This window comes from Atheta coriaria, unplaced genomic scaffold, assembly GCF_025399875.1.
Source record: "Atheta coriaria isolate IRGN ID8LTWV9N9 unplaced genomic scaffold, Caltech_Dcor_3.1 hic_scaffold_8_pilon, whole genome shotgun sequence".
Classification (NCBI taxonomy): domain Eukaryota; kingdom Metazoa; phylum Arthropoda; class Insecta; order Coleoptera; family Staphylinidae; genus Dalotia; species Dalotia coriaria.
Window position 1 is genome coordinate 2,463,709 of NW_027045450.1, and position 12,723 is coordinate 2,476,431.

At 35.9% G+C, this 12,723-nt stretch overlaps 2 protein-coding genes and 1 long non-coding RNA gene across 6 annotated transcripts in view; all 3 read right to left on the reverse strand.

Annotated features, from left to right (window-relative positions):
• Positions 1 to 68: 68 nt before the first annotated feature.
• Positions 69 to 8,193, reverse strand: LOC135797588 (uncharacterized). 2 transcript variants are annotated; one of them, XR_010549587.1, is made up of 5 exons: positions 7,990 to 8,193; positions 7,847 to 7,873; positions 5,242 to 5,279; positions 1,225 to 2,517; positions 69 to 1,137 (listed from the first exon to the last, which is right to left on the reverse strand). It is a non-coding gene; the product is annotated as an uncharacterized lncRNA (long non-coding RNA). The 2 variants fall into 2 exon arrangements; XR_010549586.1 differs by having other exon boundaries at positions 69 to 2,517.
• Positions 8,194 to 8,415: 222 nt separating this feature from the next.
• On the reverse strand, positions 8,416 to 10,887 carry ScpX (Sterol carrier protein X-related thiolase). Its single transcript, XM_065310262.1, has 5 exons — positions 10,542 to 10,887; positions 10,284 to 10,413; positions 10,028 to 10,221; positions 8,891 to 9,947; positions 8,416 to 8,835 (listed from the first exon to the last, which is right to left on the reverse strand). Exons 1-5 carry the CDS (start codon positions 10,578 to 10,580, stop codon positions 8,645 to 8,647), a joined length of 1,611 nt encoding a protein of 536 aa, XP_065166334.1. The 5' UTR covers positions 10,581 to 10,887; the 3' UTR covers positions 8,416 to 8,644.
• A 356-nt stretch (positions 10,888 to 11,243) lies between these two features.
• Positions 11,244 to 12,723, reverse strand: part of LOC135797753 (uncharacterized) — a 57,126-nt gene continuing 55,646 nt past the window's right edge. For all 3 annotated transcript variants that reach the window (XM_065310261.1, XM_065310259.1, XM_065310258.1), the window contains one exon: positions 11,244 to 12,691. In XM_065310261.1, the coding sequence (XP_065166333.1) occupies positions 12,523 to 12,691 (169 nt within the window). In that variant the 3' untranslated portion in view covers positions 11,244 to 12,522. The remainder of the gene's footprint in view (positions 12,692 to 12,723) is intronic.

Sequence of the window (12,723 nt, forward strand, 5' to 3'; positions counted from 1 at the left end):
ATCCCCTGAGAGAGGAGACCTGTACCTGAAACGATAGAACGGGTACATTGAAAGCATAAGACATAATATTTCTTAACATTTCTTTATTAATAAATACAATGTAAAATAATACAAGTCAACAGAATTCATGCCGCCATATTGAAATTGGAATTACGACCTGCTTAGCCGCGCAAACAATCGCGTATCACTAAGTGAAGTTCTAGCAGGATAAAGCAATTAGCAAAGTCAATTTTCATCGTGATTGAAAATGGAAACAAATATACCGGGGGGTTACAGAAAATTAAGTACAGACAGGAAAACATCTAAACATTCAAATATCGCTAGTTTTCCACGGTTACCCTGGGAAACAAATATACAGGGCGTTACAAAAAGAAAATTCAAAGTGCAAGAAGTTAAATTCTAATAACACTCAAAGCAAAATTTTCAGGGATGTGAAGGAAAACGATTATACAAGGTGTCACAAATAGAAAATTCAACCATCAAAGAGGAAAACATCTAAACACTACAAATATTGCTTGTTTTCACCCGATGCTCCGGGAAATTAATAAACAGGGTGTTACAAAAAAACTTAAAGTTTTCACGGACACAAAGAAAAGCAAATATACAGGGTGTACCAAAAGGAAAATTCTAAGTTTAAAACAAAGAACACTCAAAACTCAGAAATAAAGACGATTTACTAAAGTACTGTTAGGAAAACAAATATTCAGGGTGTTACAAAAGGAAGGTTTTAAAAACTACAAATATGATCTACATTCACATCGTGACAAGAGAAATTTATACCGAAACAACTATATTTTAACACAAATTCAAAGATTTTACGATTTTAAAGATTTTTTATTTCAAAGATTTTTTAGGTAAATACGATAAAAATAACGAAAAACTATTCTTCGTATAAGATTTTATTAGATCAACATGAAACTTTTTAATTTAATGATGATAAGGAGTGAAATTCGATTAAAAACGTTCAGCGAAAAGAGGAACGAGCCGACGGTCGACGGCAAAGTGAGCGTGGTCGGCCACATGAATATTGTCATTTTAATAATCCTCAGATATTTTTTAACCCAGTGTTTGTAATAATAATTATTTTCGGAAACAGGACTAAGAATTCTGACAAAAATGTTACCATGTGTTTGTAATCTGCAAAATTAATATCCCTCAAATGGAATAATCAATTTAAGTTAAACCGTCTTAACTTTCCGCGAAAAAAAGTGATTAAACACCTACCAGTGCATTGATAAAGAAATTTTAGATCCAGGCATATATCTTATCAACTGAAAACTCGCGCAGAGATTATCGGACACTTATTTCTCACTTAAGAACACTCTAACCGCCATAACAAACAAACAAACAAAACAAGCACACATGCTCGTTACGAATATTTTGCTGATAACGAAAAGAATGCACGACGATTAATTGAATAATTGAAGTCTGAAAACGCGTGGCGGTTAGAGACACGCGTTCGCGGACCACGCGGTGAAACTACTGCCGTGTGCGGTGTGCGAAACCAGGTACAAGGCAGGTACGTAGCGATAAGCGATAGCGTACGTAGCGTCAGTTGAACAAAAAAAGTTGTTTATACACAAACGTAGTGGTAAACACATAGTCGAGAAGACGAAAGTAAAAATTCACAATATTGAAATAACACACATACACGAAATCTACTTTTACTTTCAATATTTCTAGGCATAAGAATAGAATATATTGGTTTTGAGATGCAATAAGGATGAAGATAAACAGGAATTTGTAATTTACCAATACAAATAAATAATTTATTGTTTTCAATTGTCTTCGTATAAGTTTACTGTATACCTTAGTTAATTCAATAATTGATGTTTACAACACCGCGACTAATTTAAATATTCCTTATAAAATAAAATATTAAAATAGGCAAAATAAGTATAACTTCGTACGGTGCCCTGAACACGAGTCACTTCTACTGCTACCTTCGTACGGTACCCTGAACACGAGTCACTTCTACCGCTACCTTCGTACGGTGCCCTGAACACGAGTCACTTCTACCGCTACCTTCGTAAGGTGCGCTAAACACGAGTCACAAATACGCATCTGGGAAAATTATTCAGAATTTAATTCTGCATCTGGGAAAATTATTCCGAACTAACTGTAGCACCGCGTTCGCGTGTTACTCTAAAAAAACTATAATTACGAGAGCAACGAGTACCTACTACGGCGCACACACACAACTTTCAATATAACTCGCGTTACGGAATTTTCTTGCAATAAATTTCAATACAGGGAAATACAGACATGGCCGTCGAGAACCAGCGCGGGCCCCAGGGAAAAGCCGCGGGCTCCGGCAATCGTCAATTTTTGCTATTTTTTTGTGATTGCGATTTAAGAGCGATCAGCCGGGCCCCGGGGAATTTATCCCAGTCTCATCGGCCCTGCAGGTAGGTAGTTCGTTGTTTATAAACAGCAAATGTAAATTGGACCAAAAAATATAATTGAATTATGAACTTACCAGTGTACAGATTATCGGACTGCCAGGCACAACGAGTGCTGTAACCAAACGAAAACATAAATTAAAACAAAAATATTTCATACAATTGAATTATGTTATAATTAACGATCAACACAAAATAAACAAATAAACAGCACAAAGTTTAGTTAAATAATACTAACACGAGCCTGATGGATCTATCTTAATGATGAGAATCAACATGGGGGCGATATATATTCGATTAATTTAGTAACCGACACCAAACTCAACGCCGAGTGAAGAATGTTTTCACATCCACTATCACGTGACTTGTAATATTCATAACAAACGCGATAAAAAAAACCGGCATATCCCAACATTAAACAAATTACTATAGTCGCAATGTACAAATAAATAGTCGATTGATCTTCAAGTATAACACAAATTTAGAATATTGAAGTCCGAATAAACGATATAAGTCTCTCAAAACGCGACTGGATTAACCAGCGACCGGCACGAAACTGGCTGCAATACACCGATAGTGCATGCCGAAACTGCGTAAACAACAACGGGACAGTATATGATAAGAAAGCAAGAGGTGCGCAAAGACGGCGCGTCGAAAGCACGCGACCTTGTACGCAAATTTGCAATAGGCATATTACCTGTAGTCTAGACTAAACTAGACTTCGCTGCATGGAGCAAGTTGATGCGGCCCTAGGAGACAGCGCGCGGGACGTATGGCAGCGTCTTAATCTACGGACTATTCTCTATAAGATAGAATAGTTAAGACGGAAATCTGAGAGATGAGATTTAAATTCTTAAGAAAAAATTGTCAATCAGCACCCCCCCCCCTTGATAATTTTTATCGACGATTTTCGATAATTAATATCTCTTAAACTAAAAGAGATAGCAACCAACAAATTGCTGATTATGAATAGGATAGTTAAAAGGGAAATATGATTGGAAAATTCTCTATCAGATAAAAATCTCTTAAACTAAAAGAGATAGCAACCAACAAATTGCTGATTATGAAAGATTGGAATTCCTATAGTAAAAGGTCCAAAAACGCGACTAAAAGTGCTAAAAAGTGACATTTATCAATTTTTCCCCATTTTATTCAATCGCGAATATCTCGTAAACTAAAAGAGATAAATAAGATCTGATCGCAGCGTCTTAATCTACGGACTATTTTCTATCAGATAGGATAGTTAAAAGGGAAATATGAGAGACAAAATTTTAAGTCTTAAGAAAAAAATTGCCAAGGGGGGGTGCTTGATACTTTTTTTCGACGATTTTTGATAATTAATATCTCTTAAACTAAAAGAGATAGCAACCCACGAATTGTTGATTATGAAAGATTGGAAAATTGTCTATCAGATAAAAATATAAAATAATTATATTTCCTACAGTAAAAGGTCGAAAAACGCGACTAAAAGTGCTAAAAAGTGACATTTATCAATTTTTGCCCATTTTATTCAATCGCGAATATCTCGTAAACTAAAAGAGATAAATAAGATCTGATCGCAGCGTCTTAATCTACGGACTATTTTCTATCAGATAGGATAGTTAAAAGTGAAATATGAGAGACAAAATTTTAAGTCTTAAGAAAAAAATTGCCAAGGGGGGGTGCTTGATACTTTTTTTCGACGATTTTTGATAATTAATATCTCTTAAACTAAAAGAGATAGCAACCCACGAATTGTTGATTATGAAAGATTGGAAAATTGTCTATCAGATAAAAATATAAAATAATTATATTTCCTACAGTAAAAGGTCGAAAAACGCGACTAAAAGTGCTAAAAAGTGACATTTTTCAATTTTTGCCCATTTTATTCAATCGCGAATATCTCGTAAACTAAAAGAGATAAATAAGATCTGATCGCAGCGTCTTAATCTACGGACTATTTTCTATCAGATAGGATAGTTAAAAGGGAAATATGAGAGACAAAATTTTAAGTCTTAAGAAAAAAATTGCCAAGGGGGGGTGCTTGATACTTTTTTTCGACGATTTTTGATAATTAATATCTCTTAAACTAAACGAGATAGCAACCCACGAATTGTTGATTATGAAAGATTGGAAAATTGTCTATCAGATAAAAATATAAAATAATTATATTTCCTACAGTAAAAGGTCGAAAAACGCGACTAAAAGTGCTAAAAAGTGACATTTTTAAATTTTTGCCCATTTTATTCAATCGCGAATATCTCGTAAACTAAAAGAGATAAATAAGATCTGATCGCAGCGTCTTAATCTACGGACTATTTTCTATCAGATAGGATAGTTAAAAGGGAAATATGAGAGACAAAATTTTAAGTCTTAAGAAAAAAATTGCCAAGGGGGGGTGCTTGATACTTTTTTTCGACGATTTTTGATAATTAATATCTCTTAAACTAAACGAGATAGCAACCCACGAATTGTTGATTATGAAAGATTGGAAAATTGTCTATCAGATAAAAATATAAAATAATTATATTTCCTACAGTGAAAGGTCGAAAAATGCGACTAAAAGTGCTAAAAAGTGACATTTATCAATTTTTCCCCATTTTATTCAGTCCCGAATATCTCGTAAATTAAAAGAGATAAATAAGATCTGATCGCAGCGTCTTAATCTACGGACTATTTTCTATCAGATAGGATAGTTAAAAGGAAAATATGAGAGACAAAATTTTAAGTCTTAAGAAAAAAATTGCCAAGGAGGGGGTGCTTGATACTTTTTTTCGACGATTTTTGATAATTAATATCTCTTAAACTTAATGATCGACGCAGAAAATAAAACGAAATATATAATTGAATATAAACTTACCTATGCAGAACTCATCAGACTTCATGGCACGGCAAATACTGTAAATAAAAAAAGAAAAGTAAGTAAGTAAGAAAGTAAGTAATATTGTATTCACACAGCGGAGAAAAACAAACAATCTGTGCTGTTTAGTTAAAAGTCATCTACACCAGCAGGATGGGTCATCCTCATGATGAATATCAAATCAACATGGTCGCGATTCACTTACGCGCAACTGGCACGAAACTGGCCGCTAACTGTATAAGCAACGACGAGGCAGTTTATGATAAGAAAGCAAGAGATGCGCAAGGCCGGCGCGTCGACGGCACGCGACCATGTGTGCGAATTTCATTTGGCACTTTACCTGGGATCAAAACTAAACTAAGATGCAGCAACATGCGGCGTGAGGTGCTGGCAACGACGACACACGGCAATGCGATAAGAAAGTGTATATTGTGTTCAAACAAACACAATTCTTGTGTCGAAGGGGTTCACGCTTGCTAATAAATATAGAAATAAACAATACAAGTTTATTTTACAATTTTTAGTCCATGCCATTGCCATCTATATATGATTCAGTAGTTTCGAAATTTAGATTAGTAAAGGTAATAAAAAGTTAAAATTCGATTTGAGTAATTCTGATTTCTTATGCTGACAGATTGCCCGATTTTACATTAAATATTTAAGTGATATTTAATTTGAACATGCATCGTTTCTCGTTTACCAGGTAACACAATAGTCCGTAATCATCTGCTGATAATAAAAACGTATTAGAATTAATATAAAATTATGAGTTATATTCATGAAAGAATTGAAGAATATTTGCTTAAATTTACGATGCTAATATAATAAACAGCATCGGTGTGTTTTGATTCCACGAAATAAAGATTCGATATGTTTCCACAAAAAAAGAAAGAGAAATAAAAATACAAATTACAATCCAATCCACCCTCTAAATTTTGCATCTGGAAAAATTAATCCGAACATATTGTAATACCTCTTTCGCGTGCTATACTAAAAAAACTACAGTTCCTAGCGCAACGAGTACTATTGCGTATACACACAACTTTCAATATAACTCGCGTTACGGAATTTTCTTGCAATACGTTTCATTACAGGGAGATATAGAATTAAATTCTGCATCTGGGAAAATTATTCCGAACTTATTATGACACCGCGTTCGCGTGTTATATTAAAAAAACTACAATTCCTAGCGTAACGAGTACTATTGCGTATACACACAACTTTCAATATAACTCGCGTTACGGAATTTTCTTGCAATACGTTTTATTACAGGGAGATATAGAATTAAATTCAGCATCTGGGAAAATTATTCCGAACTTATTATGACAACGCGTTCGCGGGTTATATTAAAAAAACTACAATTCGTAGCGCAACGAGTACTAGTGCGTATACACACAACTTTCAATATAACTCGCGTTACGGAATTTTCTTGCAATAAATTTCCATACAGGGAGATATAGAATTAAATTCTGCATCTGGGAAAATTATTCCGAACGTATTGTGACACCGCGTTCGCGTGTTATATCAAAAAAACTACAATTCCTAGCGCAACGAGTACTAGTGCGAATACACACAACTTTCAATATAACTCGCGTTACGGAATTTTCTTGCAATAAATTTCCATACAGGGAGATATAGAATTAAATTCTGCATCTGGGAAAATTATTCCTAACTTATTGTGACACCGCGTTCGCGTGTTATATCAAAAAAACTACAATTCCTAGCGCAACGAGTACTAGTGCGTATACACACAACTTTCAATATAACTCGCGTTACGGAATTTTCTTGCAATAAATTTCATTACAGGGAGATATAGAATTAAATTCTGCATCTGGGAAAATTATTCCGAACTTATTATGACACCGCGTTCGCGTGTTATATCAAAAACTACAATTCCTAGCGCAACGAGTACTAGTGCGTATACACACAACTTTCAATATAACTCGCGTTACGGAATTTTCTTGCAATAAATTTCCATACAGGGAGATATATAATTAAATTCTGCATCTGGGAAAATTATTCCTAACTTATTGTGACACCGCGTTCGCGTGTTATATCAAAAAAACTACAATTCCTAGCGCAACGAGTACTAGTGCGTATACACACAACTTTCAATATAACTCGCGTTACGGAATTTTCTTGGAATAAATTTCAATACAGGGAAATACTAAATTAAATTCTGCATTTCCAGGCATCGCGCTCAAATTTGTGTGAGGCCTCGTTCGCCCACAATACCTAAAAAACCGGAATAAATTAACGCGAAAGGCCAAATACCAGTTAAATAATATTTAGAATTAACTTGCGTTCCCGGTGTTTGTCAACAATGTAGAAAGAGTGTTGTATTAAATAATGGAAACCGATTAATAGAAGTGCATATTTTCAAGCGCGCAAATATCGTTTTTAATCTCAAACGTATACATATTTCAATGTTTGCTAGAAAAGCTGCAACGGCCCACGGCAAAATCAAGAGAACGCGATAAAAATAGTTGTTTATGCACAGAAACTGATAAGCAGGTAGACAAGTCAACAAGAACGAGAACAATTCAAGTATACTCGTTCTGCACCTACCAATATTTTATTAACAAGAATAATTTTATTAACTTACCGGCGCAGTACATATCAAAGCGGAAAGCTGGAACAAAATAGAACATTAGAGTGAAATATTTTCACTACGATAACGAGTCTTGTCCACAAACAAGCATGCTTGATGTTATGAGAAAACAATGAAATTTGCCTCGTGGTGCTTACCTCTGATCTGATATCCAAAGACTCCGAAATATTACACTCGGGATTAACACTTAACAGAACACAACACCCGTATATCACTAGTAAACGCAAACACTTGTTTCCGAATTAAAATGACAACGTGCAAGAGATGCATACGTACGCGGGGCAACATCCGATACCGACAACAACCCGACTATACTAAAGTCACGCGCGCCAGCAGCGTGCGCGACGTTGCGCAGGCTGCTAAGCAGGTATGTGCGCGCACCCTAGCAAATATCAAGGATACGAACCAGAGATAAGAATTGGCATTGAACACAAACATCGATTTTGTGTTGACGCAAATACGTTGTTCGATGTCGCCAGTCACGCCATATCAACTTATATTTATAAAATAACTAATCCCGCAATTGTACCCACTTGAACTGATTAATTTTTAAACCATGATAATTACATTTAATTGCATGTTTTATTCAATTATAACAAAATATAATAGAAAATCCACCTCATCTTAACAAAACCGTGCTGAAAATCACACATTTAAAATAGAACGATTTAAAATGCTTGTAATGTCGCCTAAATGTCCAGTAACAACAAACGACGTTATATAAAACCGTAACCATCTACTGACCAGTCACCAATCTTAATTGTAGATATTTCGTTATAGTGCAAATATCATTTACAACTTAGAACGCAATTCGGCGATTTTCGACGCAGCCGTGCGTTGCAACTCTGTTAGTTTCATCGCTAAGCCCATATTGCCTTGGATTTTTACCTTACCCTGGAAAAATGCCTTCTGGGGGTTAATTTCACCCGTGAGTAATTCTACGACATCTTCGTCTTTAATGATGAAAGTAACTTGTGGTTTAGCTAAAAACAAACCATGCATTCATATACTTTATTAACAATAAATTTGTCTACTTACTGGTTCCGTTAAATTCAATTTTGCCTTTCCCGGTGCTGGCATCAATCACCCAGAAACCTTCATCACCATTGGATTTCTTCACGTGGAAACCATAAACCCCACGATGTTTCTCAATCAGATTATCTTTGTCCTCATTCATCGCCTCTTGCATGATTCGCAAGTACTTTGTCACTTGGAAATCGTCCTCGTTTGTAGACGCGGCAACATTTCTGATATTTTTCGCCTTTTCGGGGAAACCATGTTTGTAAACAGCAACGACCACAGCTCCTCCAAGACCAATATTGTGTTGCAGCGCAATTCTGGCTCCTTTAACTTGTCTGGCACCTGCTTCACCTCGGAGTTGCCAGCAGAGCTCGGAACACTGCGCGAGTCCGGTAGCTCCGAGAGGATGTCCCTTGGAAATCAAACCACCGCTGGGATTTACAACGTATTTACCACCATAGGTATTGTCACCACGGTCAATCAACTGAATGGCTTCGCCTGGTCCACACAGACCCAAAGCTTCGTAGGTGATGAGTTCATTGGCAGAGAAGCAGTCGTGTAGTTCGACTACGTGAACATCAGTGGGGTTGACGTTGGCTTTACGGAATGCACGTTCTGCAGCCAAACGAGTCATGTCCACTCCAACCACTTTCATTAAGCTATTGCCATTGAAAGATGAAGGCAAATCAGTTGCCATTTCCATCGATAGAATCTCAATCGCCTGGGATTCCAAACCATGCCTCCGGACAAATGCTTCGGAAGCAACAATTGCTGCAGCTGCACCATCGCTAGTTGGACAACACTGCAACTTTGTAAGAACTCCATGAACTTTAGGAGAAGCCATGATCTGCTCCAAGGAATATTCATCCCTGAACTGAGAGTACGGATTGTTAACGGAATGTTTATGGTTTTTGTAGGCGATTTTAGCGAAATGCTCAGGTTTAGCGCCGTATTTTTTCATGTATTCCATGCCAGCATTACCAAACATCTGGGCAGCAAATGGTGCGGCTGTGATTTCCGTTAATTCACCCATGTAACCAACATGCTTATCCAATGGATTTGTTCTGTCCATAAACTGCACAAAAATAAAAGTAAAATAAAGTAAAATGAACAAAATTGAAGTAATCAAGTGTGAATACAAAGTGAAAGTTTTACCTTTGATGACAAACTACCACGTTCCATTTTCTCAAAGCCAACAGCAAGAACGCAATCATTACCACCCATCTGTACATAATCTTTGGCTAAATACAATGCACTTGCTCCAGTGGAACAATTATTGTTGACATTGATAATTGGAATACCAGTCATCCCAACTTCATAAACACATCTCTGACCTGATGTAGAGTCACCTAAATAAAAATTGATTTATTAAGCATCATTAACTGATGATAATGATTCAGCAAAAACTTACCATACACATATCCACACACAGCTTTCTCCACTGCAGACATAGCAATGCCAGCATCTTTGAGTGCCTTCACAATTGCTTCCTTTGCAAAGTCAGGATAGTCTGCATCAGCTCGAGCACCAGGTTTCTCAAACTAAACATAACCAAATTATGCTTTACAACTACTTAAAACAAAAACTAATATGATTATAGCGACATAATCGTAAATTTAACGCAATAAACATACACATAAACAAAAATAACAATATATTTTTTTATTACCTTGGTCATACCAACACCAATCACAAATACACGACCCATTTTCGTTGTTCTTGCTGTCTTTTTTTCTATGTAGAAGAATACACCAGAGATAAGTGTTTACACGTCGCCGAATGGAATAATAATAGAACTGCCACTGGAATATACGATAATTATGCGTCCAGTGTCTACGCTTTATCACTTTAGACTTTGATCGATTCGCCCGCACTCCAACGAGTTTCAAGTCATCGAGTATCGGCTGTTTTGCCCACCACAAGTTTACTGTTCACTGGAGAGCAGAGTTCATTTGCGTTTACTTGGCGAAAGTGTGATGTGGAAATGGCAAAACGCGGTAGCATGTTGAATTTAAACTGAATAAGGTGAAACTTTCGCAATTATTAAATAAGAAGTAAATGCTTAAAATTTTACTTACTTTATTGGGATTTTGATTTCCGTTCTGCTTCCCAACGTTGCTAGATAGCGCTACGTGTATCGTTCACATTTCGTTCTTGATATACATGTGGTTGCAAAATGTATTAGCTGCGATTGTATTGCTTAAGCACTATGAAGCAGGCTCGCTGGGCGCTGTTCTTATATAGCTTCGCACTACCCGGAAAAATTGGTGGGGAATTTAAATGTGACTCGTGGCGCTTTCTGGCGTAAGTTTCAAATATTTATGAAAACTACATGAAAATTGTGAACATTGCGTGTTACGTTTTAAAGAAATTCTTGGGAATTATATGGATTTATTTAATAAAAACTAACAAATGTTGTTTTACATAAATATGTAATGTACAAACGAAATATTAGGATATATACAAATAACATGATTCAAAAAGATCGCAATTATCGGTTCTTCTAGAACGGTGTTGAAGCTATGTTGCTGCATATTTCGCTAATCTACCGTCTATTATCCAAAACAGCTTACTTAACATCGATTTACTTTAGTACACAGCAAATCTACATACATCACCCCTGCTGGTTGTTGGTTAGTAATCAATTGTAATAAAACCAAAAAAACAAAATGAATTTGCTAGTAGCAAGCTTAATTATAGACAAATCTTGCACTAAAAGATATGTTAAGCAGCGCTTATTGTTATCGTTGGGTTGTATGCATTTCTGTCTTTTGCTTATTGACTCACAATCAGTATACATTATTCATCCAAACACATGTAACAACAAACTTCTCTATTGAGGTGTTTTTATCAATTTATCATCTGTACAAGAGTAGCCATATCGCAATGAAAGAGTTTTTCTTTATGTAAGAGCGTAGCTGCCATCAGCAGCTTCCAAAGTGGGTAACATGTAACAATTTCAAAAATGGAGACTAATGTATTCATTGATGTCTTCAATGTGTTTCATTAAGATTCCCTCCATACATGACTAGAATTAAATATTCAACAATTTCATAATAATAATTTCATTCTTGTTGAATTTCCATCGCATGTGGTTGTCATATTAGTTTAGTTTTTATTTTAATTAGTTTGTTGTATTTCTTCACCGAATTAATTTACGTATATCACAGATAGATGACTAGCAAGAATTAAGGTCCTTCACTAATTAATTAATAACGACTAGCTTTCGTCCGACAGATGTTTCCAACTCGTACTTATCTGTCAATATAGGCTCTGGAGTGAGTGATATCCTTCAAAACATGCCAAACCGAAACTATCCTGCTGAACACGGTTTTACAGCTAATAGGATGTGTGTATAAAATGGACATTATGTGTAAATTCATTCAGAATTGATTTCAGTACCACACACACTCACTTCAAGGTAATAAGGTGCACATTGTTTTTGTTTTTATCTAATTGTATGCGTATGCTTATGCTTAGAATGTGCGTGAAAGTATCCTTCTCTTTTATAATACTGTTCTGTGGTGAGTTTTGTGTGAATCAAAATGGCCGCAGGTAAATAATCAGCCATTTTGTTATGTAATATGTACCTAGTGACTAGTGGGCAGCAGCTCGTTGTAGTGTGTCGTTGAATGTCGGACTGTCAGCGTTCAGCTACGTGTGAGCAGTAACAAAATGGCGGTGTACAAGAAATTCGCGGTTGTTTTTGAGCTGGACGCCGGTGTAGGCGCTATAAAACGTGTGTTTTCCCTGGTGCGGTACGCTTGAGACTTCCACTTGATGTTGAACGATGGCAGAGTTCTGCTTAATGTCCTCAATCTAGAAATAACATAAAATATACGATTTTATCA

Bases quoted from the DNA above. Each gene is read 5' to 3' on its own strand.
- ScpX (XM_065310262.1), bottom strand. From the start codon at position 10,580: ATGGGTCGTGTATTTGTGATTGGTGTTGGTATGACCAAG. The intron at 10,222-10,283 runs GTAAGTTTTTGC...ATTTTTATTTAG, and splicing joins TGTGTGTGGATATGTGTATG to GTGACTCTACATCAGGTCAG. The intron at 8,836-8,890 runs GTAAGTAGACAA...GTTTGTTTTTAG, and splicing joins AATTGAATTTAACGGAACCA to CTAAACCACAAGTTACTTTC.